At 35.4% G+C, this 18,487-nt stretch overlaps 1 protein-coding gene across 1 annotated transcript in view; it reads right to left on the reverse strand.

Annotated features, from left to right (window-relative positions):
- The window catches only part of LOC118735605 (protein madd-4), a gene marked incomplete in the record, with an annotated part of 164,615 nt that overhangs the window by 95,110 nt on the left and 51,018 nt on the right, over positions 1–18,487 (reverse strand). Inside the window, 4 exon segments of the mRNA XM_036465453.1 lie at positions 6,478–6,622; positions 10,745–10,916; positions 12,091–12,437; positions 14,599–14,703. Of these exon segments, the coding sequence (XP_036321346.1) occupies positions 6,478–6,622; positions 10,745–10,916; positions 12,091–12,437; positions 14,599–14,703 (769 nt within the window).

Raw genomic sequence — 18,487 nt, forward strand, 5'->3', positions numbered from 1 at the left:
TTTTCATTTGACCAAAAATTATGTCCAGTTTTTTAATAAACGAAACATATGCCAATTCTTTGCACGACCTATAGTTTATGACCGCGCAGTTTTTCAATTAAAATAAAATTGTGTTATATTTTTTAGTTAACAGATAAAGTTACATATAATAATTTTGTAAGTTACCAAAATTTTGTAATATGTAAAAATAAATGTACACTTTGTAAGTAAACAACAATTTATGTCCCCATTTAAAGGAACCAAAAGCTATGTCCATTTCATTTATTGATCAAAAAATTATGTCCAGTTTCTAAATGACCAAAAATTATGTCGAGTTTTTAAATGATCAACAATTTATGTCGATTTACTTTATAACCAATATCCTGTGCCCTGTTTTTAAACGAATAATTTTTTAAATGACCACAAATTTACGACCAGTTTTTATCAGACTAAGATTTATTTTAATTTTTAAAAATTATTACTATTTTTTTAACAACCAACATAATCTCCTTATAAATTAACCAAAAGTTGTGTTTACTTTTTGCTTGATAAAAATATAAGTACAGTTTTTACACGGTTCTAATCTTAGGTCCAATATCTAAATGGCCAAAATAATGTATTAATGAAAATACGAAAAAAAATTATGCACAGCTTTTTAAACGGCCAAATAATTTTCCCCTTTTTTTAATGAAAAATGTATGTCCATATTTTAATGACAAAACCTCATATCTACATTTAAAACGAACAAAAGTTAAAGCCCGATTTTTTCGATAAACAGCGTTTTTTTACTTTTGAACGGCCAAAAATTATGTCCAGTTTTTAGCTTATAAAAATTTATGTCCAGATTTTTCATGGCCAAAACCTTGCGACCAATTTAAAAAAGAATAGAAATGCAAATGAAAAAAAAAAATGTTGCATAAAACCTTTTTTTCAGTTTTAAATTACCAAATAATGTATGCCCAGTTTTTACTTTCAATTGTTTATTCAAAAGTTTACATAGGCTATGAGTTGAACAGTGAAGTCGGATATCAATCAATCTTTTTTCTGTCCTAATTTCTGAAATATAAATGGAAACTATTCGTTTTACATATGTATGTAGAAATACTAGCAAACAATTTTACCATTACATTTTTTTGAACGTCTACTGAACTCCACAAAACACGCACATTGCAAATAATTTAATGTGTTGAGTCTCAACAAAGTATTCGTGCCACTTACGTGCGCACGTGGGCAGTTACAAAAAAAAAAAAAGAAACACCTAGATAATATGCAACACAAAAAATAAATAAAAAAGTAATATAATGGTGTGCCACTTTTCGCATTTCGTCCACGTCCACCTTTGACTTTTACTTAACTCAAACTTTTCAAGTAATCATGGCTGTTTTTCACATTCTGGCCACTAAAGCATTGCGCGGTCGATTCGATCCATCAAAGCCTGCAGGGGCTACCTACAATTAATTTGGATCGATTTCGTCTTGTTGACAAACTCAAATATTCTGCCCACAACAGCTGCATAAGTAAGTTAGTAGCCCATTGCCCGTAGCCGGTGGCGTATGAGCAACCTATAATCACATTTCTCCTGTGAAAGCAGAGAACCAAGTAACTTATTTTTGTAATATATTGCTGCTAGAAACAATATTGAAAACAATGTACATAAATATCAAAAAGTAGTTTTTTTAATTTTCAAGAAATCGAAAATGGAAATTAAAACAAAACCAAGTAACAAGAAGTTCCATCACAAGAGATTTATCAACATACTAGTATGTATGTATATGTAATGCCTTGGCAGGGGAAATGATTGATTTTGTGTGGTGAAAAACAATTACAGACAACTTACAATCGATTAACAGTTGCTGTCCCTATACTATGTACTCAAAATCTAATAAAGTAAATGGCAAACTGTTGTTAATGTTTTGGACAGCCTGTCAATTTTCTCATTAATTGATGCATACGCGTTTATAAATATTTGTGCAAGCACATACTTATAATATCTTGATATATAAATTTGTGTTTAATGACGTTTGTGACAATTATCATCTAGCCAGTAATTTATTATAATTATTTCCAAATGCTTTGAATGTCAATAAAAATTAGAACGCTAGAAAGGATATTTGAATAATTTATTTGAAAGATTAGTATTTTTTATTTGAAGCGCTAGTTGTGGATAATCGTGTAGGAAAGTTTTTTTTTTTTTAACCATGTGTAGTGGTAATTAAAGGCTTGTAACTTTATAGCTGTCACCAACACTATATTCTTCCATTTCCCTAGGCCGTAGCCATACAGTAGGCTAATTAACTACTACGGGGTTTGAAAAACATCTCAAAGCCTAATCCATTTCAGTTTGGTAAAGAAATGTTCGTTCGCCGCTCATAAGCTTAAGAATACAACTACACAATCTAATATAGAACATGCCTACAAATTTGAAAGGATCGAAGCTACACTAAAAATAATAGACTATAGTGCTTATCACAATTATACGCCACCAATTATGAGGTCTTCCTCTTCCCCTGTTACTGGCATCGCGACCCGCGCTAAATACTTTCAGAATTGGAGGCTTTCTGTCCATTCGTACGATATGACCGAGCCAGCGTAGCTCTATTTTAATTCAATACAATACTTATGTCTATATCGTTGTACATAAAGCTCATATAGCTCATCGTTAAATCGTCCGTAAGTCTCTCGCAGAATTTTTCTCCCGAAAACTCCAAGAGCCGCTTCATCACATGTTTTCATTGTCCATGCCTCCGCGCCATACACCAGAGCAAGCATGCTGAGTGACTTATAGAGTGTGGTTTTTGTACGACGAGAGCGGACTTTACTTCTCAATTTCTTACTCAGTCCAAAGTAGCACTTGATAGTAAGAGTGGTTCTCCGTTGGATTCCAAGGCTGACATTATTATTGGTGTTACTGCTGGTTCAAAAATAATCGACATCGTCTACTTCTTTCAAACATGTAACTGTCAACATTGACGGGGTGTCAAGACGCTTATGCTTTGACTGTTTTTCTGATGACAGGAGTTACTCCTTTTTGTCGAAGTTTACCACCAGACCCATTCGCTTTGCTTCTCTATCTAATCCCGAGTAGACAGTACAGACGTAGCCGTTGTTTCTTCCGATAATGTTGATGCCGTTGTCATACGCCAGCAATTCCACACTCTTTTAAAGTATTGTGCCTCAGCGGTTCAGTTCAGCGGCCTTCTTCAACATCAGATTAAAGAAATCACATGAAAGGGAGTCACCTTGTCTGGTATAAAATTGCTCGGAGATAAACCCCCTGCCGCACAGTGGTTCAAAACAGGCATTTAGTGTTCGTAATTCACTGGAGCCTTCATTTTTCATTTAATTTGATTAATTTTTATTTTTTTTATGTAAGATTATAATATTTGCAAGAGCCCAATTGAGTCTCATTTCTGAATTTTTATTTGATTTTATTCAATTTTTTAGTGCAAAATGCAGAAAAAGTAGGAATTTTGAAAAAATTTATTCTCCTGTTTCAGTTAATAAATGTTACATAACAAAAACTAGTTGAAAGCAATGGTATGGTTCTCCCAAAACAAAATAAACAAAAAAAATTTGAAATGTTATAAAAAAAATGTTCACCAAAATATATATATTTTTTTTTCGTTTTTAGTAAAAATTGGTTGAGAAATGAAGGCTCCGGTGGATTATGAATAATAAAATCCAATTTTGAACCACTGTGTGCTGGCTTCGTGCAGTATGTATTATGGTAAACGAATTTTGGAATGAAAGGATGGCGAGGTCCTTGAAAAAGATTTGGCTTAATTTTTCGCTACAGCAGGGAAACTTGTGCAATTATATAATATTATTAACTGGTAAATATTTGATTTAAATTACGATATGGGTAAGGTACTTTTATCATACAAGTTGTATGTACGTACTCCAAATCATTTTGAAAAAAAATGTGCTTTATTTTACGTTGGTTAATATGGTCACCGTAGCTATGGTTCATACGGCCCAATCATAAGTATATATATATATATCGGTATAAAAAATTTTCGATAACGGTATCTATAAGCTATAATAATTGATGATCATATCGAGCCCTAATCGTCAAAAAGATGTAAGCGATATTTAAAAAAAATTTATTTTTTTTGATGCAGAAATGCATCTACATAGATGCTCTAGGAAAATATCTGCATAAAAAAAGACAATTTTGAAAAAACTGTCGTTCACGTTTTTGTGACAGTTAGAACTTGATATGTATCGATGAAAACGCTGATAAATTGTTCGATGCGTAATTCAGAAAAAATGCCTTTAAAAAGATGCACACCAATATCTACTCGTTTTCGTTAGTTTTGCCGATTTTAACTATACATCGATAAGTTTATCGATAGTTTGGTAATATATTTATCGAAAGCTCTTATGTTTGTATTTGTCGATAACTTTATCGCTCTATTATCGGTAAGTTTATTGATATCAATACAGCACTGTCCGTAAATTTATTGGTGCTGATTTTAGTAGAAGATCTAAATAGGGCACGACCTTCACCCAACTGTTTAATGAATTTAATCTATTTTAAATCAATGTTTTCACATTCTATCGGCTTAATACTTTCGATTGGCATATAATTTGTTCATTAAACAAATGAGTGCAAAACTAAAAAAAAAATAACAACTTTTGAATATTTAATTAAAAATATCCTGGACAGGACTTTTTCATCCAATTCGCTCGCGAAATATTTGCTAACACTTTAAATTTGACACAAAATAGATTAAATCCGGATCTTAGACTATTTAATGTGGCTTTAGAAATACACAGAGACTTTTTTCGATGCTTTATCGAAATCGACTAGAACGGTATTTCTTTATCTTGGTGTGGTCACATAAAATGTAGGAATCCATAATATTTGGCCATCACATATCTGCTAAGTGTCTGGCTGAGCTGCTCCTCCAATTATTGGTGTCATAACACTAATGAAGTGACCTACAGCTTTATGCCGCCTCGTAAGATGGTTTTTTTTTTTTCATGGCAGAAATACACTCGGAAGCTTGTCATTGTCAGCTGAAGAGCGACCGCTTTAAAGTACCTTTTTGTATTGGTAGAAATGGAGGAACCTCAACTTGGTAGTGCACTTTTAAACACTCGGATACGGAAATACAATATTTAAATGCACGAGTATTTTATTTTAGATGTGGCTTTATAAGATAGCAGTGGATTTTTTTGAAATAAATTCGCTTGTTTAAATCTTTGTTCTCATTTAGAATCACGATTCACCGATGAAATCCTAGTGCCCAATTTTTCAACGAAATCGCCCACGTGATAAGATTATTTGATACTCCAATTGTCATTCAGTCGCTTCCACTCAATTACAAAGCAAATACATAGTCAATACAGCGATTGAGATCGCAGTCAAAATAGATTTACGTGATATATGTATTTCAAACAAAACCGCACAGCCCACTTCCCTTTTCTCCACTCCCAAAACACACACTCTCTACGCGCCATAAAATCCACCATATCAAGCAGCAATCTTACCAGCAGCTTAGTACGCCTACTAAGTATACGACAGCGCGCATTTGCTGATGATGGCGCCTTCCATCTTCCACCGATACCTGCATAGAAGTTGAGTGAACGCGTACTTGAAATTTCACAGCGATTTGTTACTCAAAACAAAGTGAAGCGGTGTCATAAGTTTTGTGCAGTTAAGCAAGTGAAATGTATTCATCCGGCGGGAGGAGTAAATGGCGCGACATGACAGGTGGGTTCGCCTACACACTTGGCAAGGAAACACGAAATGAATTTGACATGCGAAATTTGCATTCGAACTTTTATCAGCGATGTTTGGTTGGCAGGCAGGCAAGCAGGTGGTGGTGGTGGTGGTGGTGGTGGTGGTGGTGTGTGGAGTAGCAAATCGTACTGATTACAAAGTGAACTGCGGCACGCAAGTCATGAATCGACAGGAGCAGCCGAAGAGTTGCGAGCTAAGCAAGCAGGAGTAAGCTAAGCGTGTCACCTGGAGTGCCATTTGTAATGTCACGATTTTGTCAAGCGTTATGTATATGTATATGTATGAAGAATTTCCATGCGAAGCGCAAGGGGAGACATGACGATGCCAGTATTTGCGCCATCATTGTAAACAACAAAGCAAAATTGGCAAAGGCAGCCGAAAATAGCGATCACCTTCGCCAGGCTTCGAACACTAAATTTGCCCTGCTGCTGCGTCACCTGCCTGCTGTTTTCCGTCGCGCCAACTCGCGCCTTTGCTACAATATCGCAATATTGTGGCACATTCAAATTTGTTGGTCTGTTTATTTACGCTATTTTGTTAAACATCATCTCTTTGACACAAAAGCGACTGTGGTTGGGTCTGTTATTTCAAGGGGCTGTATTATTTGTGATTGGGTTTGTGAATGTGATTGATATGTATACAGACATATATGTATGTGCAACAAAAAGTTTCCGCTGACGCAGGTGTTTATGTGTGCATAGCTACGTAAGAGTTTTTGATTTTATTGGCATGACAACATTTACACTTACCTCCACCACAAGTAACTGAACACTGGCTTGTTGGTGCTGACTCCCAATAGTAGAGTGGCTGCGAACAGGTGCTGCTGTCGCCACCACAGACGCCACAACTGTCGATTTTTTTCGTTGAACCGATTTTCAAATCACAGCCAACGCGCTGGAAAGGAAAGAGAAAAAAGGAAAAAAAATATATTAATTTAATGTACATATACATACATGCATTACTCTCCATACAAAAAAAAAATTTGATACTGTTTTCCATATATTCTATTTTTAGAAATTTTACGTGAGATTTTCCCATTTGAAAATATATACCTCCAAAAATTTATTTATTATAAATAAAACTAGCAACCCGGTGTGCTTCAAGTATTTTTGTATACTTTGTGACCCGTATTGTAATATTTAATTTATTTTATCAATTTATTTGAATACAATTTTTCAAACAGGTCGCAACGCTCCTCAAAATATTTTCGGCAGCAAACTCTCCTAAACTTCTGCAATTTGATACCTATATTGCAATATTTAATTTATCTTATCAATTAAATTATATTATAGTTTCAAACAGGTGGCAACCTTCCACAAATGAATTTTCGCCTGTCTCTTTCTTTTGACATCCGCATTGTAATATTTACTTTATCATACCAATTTACTTAAACATAAATTTTCAAATAGGTGGCAACTCTCTAATATTTTTCATTCTATATTTAAAGTTATACCTCTACTAATACCTCGGTTAAAACTGCATTTAATTACCTGCATTCGTTTTCGAGTTATGCGCGTACAAACATACAGACAGAAAAGGTAGACAAAAATTCTTCAGTTCTGGGAGAGGCAGCGGGAATGTTCTAAATAAAAAATCTATTCCCCGGAGTATGTTTCTAAGAAACTCAGCTCTCATTTCTTCAAGACAAATGGAGAGTGATGTTGTTTTTAATACAAAACTCCTACACCACAACTAGCTTACATAAATAAACTTAACTTTTAGTTTTTTAAATATTTTCCCGCAATTTTATTTACTCGCTATTTCTACTCAATTTAGCTTTTGACATTCACTACATTACATGTATTTACATATGTATGTATATTTAAAAATACAAAAAATATATGTACTCCTATTTCAAGTACGATTAAAAATGTGGCATAAAATTTAATAGGGCCCATGAAAATTAAGCATACGAAATGTTTCAATAACACTTGCCAAGAACCAGGGGAACCCCAAATTAAATAAAATGAGAAAGTGAAAAATGAGAAAAGCAACAAATCTGCGTGAATAATTTAGGAGCAGAGTTTCAAAGCAAAAGATAAAATCTACTCGCACCATAACAAACGAGTACAATAAAAATAAGCCACAGAAATTTAACATGGAAAATTTTGCACCGAATTCGCAGCCTCCATTCATCTTCCCATTCAAATGAGATGCGAGTTTAAATCTGTGGGGAGTTTAAATGCAAACCTGTATGTAAACTCCAAACATTACTTATTCACTTACGTGTTAGTCGGAAACATAAACACTGAGGAAAGGGAAAATACTACATATACGACATTGATATCTTTTTATTTGATTTATTTTTGTTGTTATTTCTTGTTTGGGTGCAAATGTCGATATTTTAAATTTATTTGTTTGAGTAAATAACAGGGGCTGCATACGTACATACATATGTGAAGTGAGGGCGGAAAACATCTCTGGCAGTGGAACTTTACTGCAGCCACTTGAATTGAGATCCTTTGAGTCGCTTGCCATTCAACGAACCGTATAACATATTGGCGTTTATTACAGCAAATTAAGGGTGATAATTTGTGGGTATGAGATACATATTTGGTTGAGGGAGTGAAATATGTGGTAATGGAAGGACGCTATGGCAACACAAATAAAACGCAATGAGATAAATAGAATGAAATGAAATGAAATAAAATAAATTAAAAGAAAATAAAACAATAACCTAGAGCAAAATTTTCTTAAACAAAAATAAACGCAGTGAAATTCAAAAAAAAAAAAATCATTACTTAAAACTCTGCACGGCATAACATAACATAACCTGACATAACATAACTTAACATCATAATGTAACATAACGTAACGTAAAAAAAATAAAGCATAAAATAACATAACTAAGGTGACGCCTGAGCTTCGTTCGTCCGGGACGGCTAAGCGTTGAAAATCGGCGTCATTTTGGTGGGTTAAAGTCCCCACTGACCAAGGCTTTTGATCGCTTTACACCTTGTAAAAAAATACACAAATTAGCATAAGTATAACATAAAAAAAGATAACATAATTTAGCACAACAACACATAGCACAGCAACCCAGAACGCTACATAACAAAGCATAACATGTGTAGAGCATTAAACATACATACATAACATATACTAACATAACATTAAATAATATACATTAATAATAGTAGCTATTAAATGTGTGCTTATATAATTTTTTATATGAAAATTTATTTTGTCATTTCAATGTCTAGTGTAACTCCAGCATTAAACGGAGACTTTCTTTAGGGACGCCTGCTTACATATCTACTCACTATTTATTCTTTTTATTGAGGTTACATTTGCCTTGTTGAGACTAGCTTTAAGCACCGAATGTGCCAAACGATATGTGACAGTGAACATGAAGAGCGATGAATGTCTGCATAGAGTACTTTATTGGCAATTGAAGGATACTCAAACGCTTACACACATGCAAAGCGTTTATATGTACTTACCCACCATGCAAAACATGAGAAATAGGCAACAATCGTCAATGGCAACAAATTGGCGACTCACCGATTTATTGCTGTGGTGACAAATCGGCAACATCACTTCATTCGTGTCAATTTTGAATAAAAAAGTTCTCAAAAATTCCAAAACTTATGAATATGGCGTCAATAGTATTGGCCAAAAGCATCTAAATTATGCCCAAGGACAAGATTGATAAAATAGGAAGCCTCACAGCGAGAAAATGAATTAATTCCGATTGTAAGTTGCAATTTGGTATACAGAAAAATAAATGAAGTATTAAAAAGAATAAAATTATTCCAAATATCGCCTGAAGCGATAAGAAAAAGACTCATTCAGGCAATAAGAAAACGACTCGCCCAGGCGAGTTGCCTTCGGCGGACGTTTTAGAGCGACCGGTAATAGGAAATCGATTCGATGGCAATATTACCGGCAATAAATTTGTTTCCGAGGGCGACACGTTTTCTTATTGCCGGCAACACAAATTGTTTGGTGGGTAGGATGTATCACTCCATACACAAAACACGGTATTGTTTTTTTGTTTATCGGAAATTTATTATATTTCTAGACTTCGGTTAAAATTTTTCGGTAAAGTATAAAGATTTACTTGAGCCCGACCTATTTGAAAATACATCCCAAAAATTATGATATTTTTAAAAATGTTTTTTTTTTATTTCTAAAAAGTCATGATACTCGTAGAAGAGTTGATATTTAAACGGTCTGAATAAAAATGTTTAAAAATTTTATAAACGGAAACAAAATAATACAATTTTTGGATGTGTTTTCCAATCGGTCAAACTCACATAAATCTTAACATTTTGCGGAAGATTTTTGCGAAAGTCTTAAAATATAATACATTTTATAATTTCGATAGAAAAACTGCAACTTTTTTAGATGATGCATCCTAATGTAGATACATAAGTGAGGTTAAAAGCATTGCTAGACTGCATCTTTTTTCGTCAGACAGTGCACCATTTGTAGAGCTGGGAATATTATGGCAAAAATTATATATAAAGAACAAAAAAAAAAACAAATATATAGCAGTCAAAACAAAAAATCATATACATAATCACTAGCAACAAAATCATGCCTAAGCTTCTAACTTTAGTTAAAACTTAGTTGTCTTATATTAAGTTACCACATTTACAACTGTGCCTAAACATGTTCTAGTGGAAACCCATCACTTCACCGAAATTCAGTTACTTTGTTATAGATAAACGAAAAAGCGGCACTGCAGTCAAAAATAAACAACGAAAAAACTCCCAACCGCAAAAACAAATAGGAGCAGCATAATAAATTTCACACAATCACGTCATTGTCGGTGTCATTACCGTTGCCTTCGTTGTCAATAACTTACCCACTACCTTCACTACGCTCACCGAGCGTTTGTAACATTATACCGCCAGCTTTTGTTTCACTCGCGTTTCGAAGTACTTTTTTAATTTATAACTTCACTCCTTTCACACGCTATTATGATTCTTCACTTTTCATGACATAAAGCGTGGCAATCATTTTGTATTTTTTTTTGTGTGTGCAGATTTTCATTCGCTTTTCACTCACCTGACATTTGCCCTGTATGCACATATCGAGACTACCCGTTCGACAGCGTGTGCCATCTTGAACGCGCGCCGAAAGCTGTACGATCACATGATCGTCATAGTGTTCGGGATCTTCAACGCCTTCGGTCTCGGATGAGGCGCTGTCGCCTAAATGTAAGTGCGCTGGGCGGCCTCTGAAAAAGGAAAGAGTAAAAAATTAGCAGTAAAAGAGAAATTTGTTGTGAATTGTGGATGAGCTTGTAATATTTGAGGAAGTGGTTTTATACGTAGTTGAGTGACATTAATTAGTATTTTTTGGAAAATTTTAGCGAATGTCGATCATAATTCGAAGTTATGTGACAAGATTGTGAGAAAACTTGATTAGATCGCATTGGATGCCACATTCACTGCACACTGAGGCCAAACAATTTTACCGACTGGTCGAAGCTTGACGGCAGGGCTGGTATAAATAGGTGGCTTCTGTGAGGAACTTTCTTTCCTTTTTAGCCCTAGATAAGATACTGAAACTATGAAAAACACACTAGATACAAATTCATTCAGAAAGCCAATCTGTTATTAGGGCTTTGATCTGCTTACCTTTGACAAAGTATGAGCAAATTGCCTTCTTTGTCAGCGGGAATACTATACATAAAAAAAAAGCGAAAGGCAGCGGGATATCCGCTTGGATATCTGTTCGGATATTTGTGTATACGAATAAACACGGGATGTCCGGCTAATATCCATTATATTTTATTATTCGTATAGCCGGTTAATATCCATTTATTTTGCTATTCGGATACTCAAAAAAGCCGGATAGAGCTCACAATTCTAGTTTCTACATAGAAATAAATAAGATTTTGAACTAAGTACGCAATTGCTTTTTTTCCAACAATAATTCCATCGATTCGACATTAAATCATAAAGAAAAACCTGAATGCGGTTCAAAAGGTCATTCAACCATTCAAAGTTTCACGTTTAGCGAAAATGTCATGGCAACCCAAAACGGCGCTTCCTTCCCGCCGCAATTTCCCAACAACTTCTCATTCTATGATCTATGGATCGTGCGAATGCCATAAATTGGGTCGCTTTTGTGTGTGCACTATTTTACTCCAAACCAAGCGGAGAATGCACATTTGCACGAAGGTTTTACTACGCTCGTGATCATAAATTAAAAGTAACTGACATTCGATTTCAATGAAAATAAGGCAAAAAAAAAAAAAACATGCGCTCACACATGACATCACTACTGCAAAGGACATGAATGTAGGTTGGCATCCTTGCGGATGGTCATGGTAAACGTTTGCCGCTCTTGTTTGTTTGTGTTTGTGTTTGTGTAGTTGTTGGTGTTTGTATTTGTCTTCCACTCACCTGCATGTTAATGCGCATGGTTCCACATAGTCGTAGTGTGGCGTCCACGTGTAGAGCGTACCATCGTAGGGCACATCATTGTAGGCGGCGCACTGATGCGCACGAAAGTCTTGTTGCTCCGGACATGGCTGCATGTTGCAAATTCGATAGCGTACACTTTCGCCTTTGCAACCATTTGTGTTGAAGCAGCGGCGTATTTGTTGCATTATGCCGCCATCGCAGGTACGTGAACAGGTCGACCATTCCGACCAACCAGACCATTGGCCATCTTTGCTGCCGGACGACAACGTCGCCGATGAGATGCCACCGATGCTGCTGCTGCTGCTACTGCTTTTGCCACGCTTTTGCTGCAACATGCACTAAATTAATAAGAAAGAAAGACAACAACAAAAACAAAAAAGGAAGTGGGGGAAAAAACAAAGAAAACGAAAATAAATGCGGAAGCGCCCGAAAATAGGCTTCCTATACTAAATGATACATAAATGTTACACGGCTCGGGTGTGGTACTACGTACATATGTATGTACATTGATTGAGGCAGCTGCAGTGGCGTATCTGTGCGAGGCTTTTTTTGTGGTCTTTAATGAAAAATTATTTAAAAAAACTTACTAAAATTTAGTACTTCGATGTGTACTTAAAGCCTGCTCCTCTATGGGGCACCTAAAAATCATCAAATAACTTTTTTTTTAAATTGTCCACTTTTAAAATCCTTTTTCGGTCGTTTGAGCCTGCGATTTCAGATAGTCAGAGATCAAACTCATCGACATCGGTGAGTTCTTCTGCATCAAGGAATATCCTAAAGATGATGCTGTGATGGGTGGTGTTCCCCTTTCAGCCAGTGCTTGGAAGGCCCGCTAAGTTCGCTTTCTTCCGGGCAGCAAAAATCGGTTTAGAAAATTTTTCAAGAAAATTCTAAGCATAAGAGTGAAGAAAGTTACTGCACACCGCCTGCTAGCGTTGTCATCTTCGCAGTCCTCCAGGCCGAAGACGCTATCATGAAGGTGTATACAGACTTGGAGCGCATACTAACGGTTAAGCTGTCTATATTTTTAGATTTTAGTGATAGCCAGGCTGAAGCTAACAGGCAAATTTCGGCAACTGTCTTTTAACTCGCCACAGACTTTCGTAAGACAATTGTCAATTCAGGCAGCCAGCTTGAAAGCTCTTTACTATCATTCGGAACATTAACCCTTTCCCTGCATTTGTACAATATATTGTACATTTAATTTTTTGTAACATTGGAAGTGTGCTACTAAAAATCTTATTACTATTTTTGAAAACAAATTAGACTTTATGATGGTTTGGAATGTCCCGAATAGTTTACGTCAATTTCAAAATCGAAAACGTTTCAAAAATATATTTAGAATTTAATTTAAGAATAGATCATTTTATAAAATTCCAGTGACACGCAAGTTGCGGTAATTTACTGTACAAAAAATACGTGAAAAACAAGTAAAATCGCTAATAAAAACACACGGTATGGAAATATAAAAAGCATTTCACCATTTAAAAATGCTAAAATTAAACTATCATTATTTAAAATATTTTTCCCGAGTGCTCAAAAAAATGTACAATATATTTTACATTTACACTGAAAGGTTGTAAGTGTCTTGTACAATATATTGTACAAATGTCCGCAAAGGTTGCAATTGAACAGGCAATTAGGGTGATTTTGCCGTGGTTTTTGAAGAGCTTGTGCGCTGTTGTTGCAGTAAAGGGTAGGTTGGTGATTTATTGATCTACTGAAGGCAGGAAAACCGGGAAGGTTTATTAAAACGGGCCATTTGTACTTTATATTGTAATTGTATCTGAAATTTTTCAAAATTTCTTTATATAATTCTCTTCTCATGGAGAAAATTTAAAATTGTTTAATGCAAATCTTCACTTTTTCTAAATCCGCTGTCTGTGACTCGAACTCGGATCTTTCGAATGACACGCCTTTGCCCACTCGATCATTGCGACTGCCAGAGCGACACGAGCTAAATAATATACAAGTGCGATGTATTGTGGAACGATTTTCCGTCATCCCTTGTCAAATTTGGTGCTTTCTTGCAAAATAGCTTTTCTCCACTAGTGGTGAATGAGAGAGGTGTTTTCTAAGACTTTTGTGCTAGAATAACAAAAGTCTTTCGAACACACCATCAAAACAGGCGAGTTCGAAGGATTACATTCTGGAATGTCATCCGTTGGATACCGTAATAGGTATGAATGACAAATACCTATACCAAATAACTATCAATCCTATTAAGAGGCAGTTCAAAGCACTAAATAAAGCTTTGTTATTGAAATGACTTAAAATTTTTTATGAAATTATAACTCGACGCATTGAAAATCCAATTGAAATTTTAATAAAAATATTCATTAGGGAATTCATTCAACAAAAAGTCTTGTAGCCCATTCAAACAGCTACACACACCACTGAGCCGCTAACAAACTACTTTTGTGTATACATTTTTAAAATATCAATGCAAAGTAAGTAAATATGTATGTAAATGCATTTTCCACTCACTTCTAATTCATTCTCCAAATCGGAGGCGGTGTTCCACGTGTCATCAAAGGCTTGACTAGCATTCAGCCGCTTTGCCACCGAGGTATTCTCAATGAAAATAGTCATCTGAAAGTACAGAGAAAGGAAAGCAAAAATGAAATAGATATCAGAGCAGAGTAAAAGCATAAAGGAGTACAAAAATTATTGCTATTTTTAAATCGGCGAAAATTTGAAACTTTTTCAAGCGCAGCAGCGACCAAAAATTCTAAAATCAACTTCTTCCCATGGACAAAATATGCTACTCGCACTACATATGTAAGTACTCGATAGCTGACACTTCATAGGAGCACCATCATTGCCTTTACTTTTATTCCCCGGTGCTATGTTCACAGGCTTTTTGTTGTTGCTGTTTTTATTTTATTTATTTTTTCATACTAATTTTGTGCCCGCCGCTGTTGCTGGCATTTAAATAATTAATTTTTGTCGTTTGCTGTCAGTCAGTAAGTCAGTCACGTTGCTGGCATTTCGAATGCAAAGCGACTATATTTAGTTGCCGTCGGGGCAGGAATTACATAATGGCGAGAAAGGATATTATTATTCTCGTAGTATGTAGTAGCTCCAGCAATGGCCAGCAAAGTTCCATGGAGTATATCCGCATGGCTAAAAAACAGCCGTGCTGGCTGGCTAGTGACTGCTGGCTGACGCTGAAGCGTTTTAATGCCCGATAAAACATTAACCCCATGTCACCATGGCTGTCTATTTGGGACAGACGGGCAGTGAGGAAAACAAACGAAAATGTGAAATAGTAGCAACAACAGGGAAAAGAAACATAAACAAAAACAAAAATAGTAATAAAAAAGGGTTGCGCGCAATTCGGGGAAGCTCAGCAGAGTTACGCCGAAAATGGAAACTGCGCTGTAACTAAGCGGCATTTTGTGTTTTTGAACACAAATCCACTTAAAATACTAAATATGTACACACATTTGTATATCTCCTAGCGGCCATAGCAACAAGCAACTACCTTTTTTCACCACCCCTTCCCCATTGCACACTTTACAACTGAATGGCAGGATATTTTTCCCCAGGTGACCCCACCACTAATTTCCTTATTTTCTTCAATTATTTGTTATTGTTATTGCGTCATTGCTGGTTGTTTGCCGTATTTTGGTTACTGTTATTATTATTGGTAATATTTGTTGTGCTTTGAAACCTATGAAATATTCAGTTGTTGGATTGATGGGCAGACATGCATAATGCCAACTTAAACGTCACAGCTGTCACTTGGTTTTTTGCCAATTTCCGGTGATTTATGTTGAAAGTGAAAGTGCTTATTTTTATGGGGTTAAAAGTGATCTGCAAGGATATGCTTAGCATGTATGTATGTCTACAGGTATATATGGAAATTTTTGTAAATCCTAGTGGAAAAATTTTAACCACAAAAAGACCTTCAACTTTTCACAAATATAAAAATTGTAAAAGATTTAAGGTAGGAGTAAAATTGAATACATATTTGCATAACTTTGAAGGCAGCTTTTCAAGGAAAGGGAGAACCTAGCAAACCCTCAATCAATGAAACTGATGGAAATTTAACTATTCTTTGTTTCGAAACTGAACTGGTTCGGTTCACGAAGCGATAGAAGATGAAAAAAATTGCGCACTCCATAACTCAATGGCGCAAGATCGTAAATTGTCAAAAAACAAACCACTCTGCTGCAATGAAATACTCAAGGGCACTTAATGCGCTCTACTTCTCAGAGAGGGCAATTGGAAATGACCGGAATCTGCGACGACAAATAACATTTATATTGAGTATACATACGGCCACTGAAACGTGCAAAAGTGCCGATATATGTACGTAAGATCTAAAAACATTCCCAAAACACATTGTATGTAGTTACTACTTGTTGCTTGCTTCGAGAGAAAGTTTTTTTTTTTTTTGACATTTTGTCGCGTTTCTTAAATTTTCTTTAGATATTAGGATGATACAAATAACTTGTACGGTATTTTGAGTGTGACAAATAACGTTTTTTTTGACAATTGGAAAAAATTACAACCTCGAAACTCTTCACAAAAACAACTTTGTGATGTTAAAACCCAACTCGGACTTATCTGTCATCGCTGAAGGCAATTCTGACTTTGCAATTTAAAAGTAAGTGCTTCTGTCAATCGTTATACAAGCTCAGCATTAACATTACCGATTGACAGGTCTTGGGTGGATTTTTATATCAGAATCTCATTTTTGTGAAAAATGCAGATAGAGGGTATTGAATATAAGCCCTCGATATTCTTGTGTATATGTGTGTATACATACATATGTATATGTACATACATATATACTCGACGAAATTACTAAGATAAAAGTTTGCATTACAAATAAACGTGGCAACTCTCAATGAAAATATTTCTGGATTTAAATGATCAAAAAAACAATTCATTTGATATCCACAGTAAACAGTTTTATGTAAAAAATAGGTGGCAACCGTATTCAAAAATATTTCTGAATTGGGTTTTTGTTTTAAATACTTTCCATTTGATACCCAAGATGTTGTTTTATTTGTAACAAATTGAAAATACAAAATGCAAACCGTTATCTGAATACAACTGTTTAGAAATTCAATTCAAATTCAAAATCAATCGGAAATAGTTTTGACGAAGGTTGCCACCTGGTTTGAAAATCAAAATCAAATTGATGAAGTTAAATTAATTATTTTAATATGGTTTTTGATCTAAAAAATTTTTAAGTTAGCTTTATATTAAAAATATTTTTGGAAATGATTGCCACCAGTTTAGAAATTCAAATCTATGTTTTTAATTAAGTTAACTGAAATATTTTTAGATGGGTGTCAAATGAGAAAAATCTAAGGAAAGGGCGGCAGCGCGTGCACAAGCTAGTGCTAGGATAGCTTCACTTCTAAAAGCAAGCTCACTTTGATAATTCTTGTTGTTCTGGATTTCCAATAGTATTATGGCTAAAAATGCTTCTAGGCAGCAACCATATGAAAACCATACAAAATATTGTATGTATGAGTACCTATATGTATCTAAGTAAATTCTCTGCAAAAAATGCGACTAATTCGGGATGACTGCGGGAGCAATCGCAAAGGAACATATCGATATCCAATTGTACCCGTATGGGATGAGCCGATACTAATTCTCCCTTCTTTCTTGGCAATTGATAATTTTTATGCAAAATCAACACATCAAGAATTGATGTCAATGGAAAGTAAAAGCCTGGCACTCTTTCAAAACAGCAAACAAGAAGAAAAAAAATCGCACACCGCATTCGCATATTTAAAAGCCTGGTAAACGAAAAACAAGCTAAGAAAATTGCATATTACGGGGCATAAATGAAAGCAACCAGCCAAGGTGCTCCTGTAACAGGGTTTCGCAATTCCGCGCACGTCCTTGTCGAATTGTTGTTATTCGCAATTGCTGCGATGGCAGACAGAAGGCGGGGGTGTAGCTAACTTTTCACAGCTCATTCTAGCTTTCAGGCGGGCCATATTGGTGAGGAAAAGAGAAATATGGCAAAAAGCGTGCGAAAATATATATGTGGCAACATTTACAGCCAGTAAACATTTGTGGAATGCCGTGGCATGCAACAGCCAGCCGCCAAGTGAATGTGTGTTGACTCTAAAAATTCTGCGGTAGCTGCTAGTGTAAACAAATATACATATTTACAATGGCGGCAACATCAAAAGCATGCTTGCCAAGCATATGCGCTGTTGCATCATTGCGGTGGCAGAGAAGGAAACGAAATTACTATTTAAGTGTCCATTACAGAATTACGCCATTACAATGATGAGGCACATGCGAGACTTGAAGCAGGCTTTTAGTGTTTGTATGCGCAGGCAGGCGCACGCACCCGCACAGGATGCTGTTATAACGCAATGAACAAATAAAGTGCTTG

The sequence above is a fragment of the Rhagoletis pomonella genome, unplaced genomic scaffold, assembly GCF_013731165.1.
Source record: "Rhagoletis pomonella isolate Grant_MI unplaced genomic scaffold, Rhpom_1.0 Rhpom_scaffold_00003, whole genome shotgun sequence".
Classification (NCBI taxonomy): Eukaryota; Metazoa; Arthropoda; class Insecta; order Diptera; family Tephritidae; genus Rhagoletis; species Rhagoletis pomonella.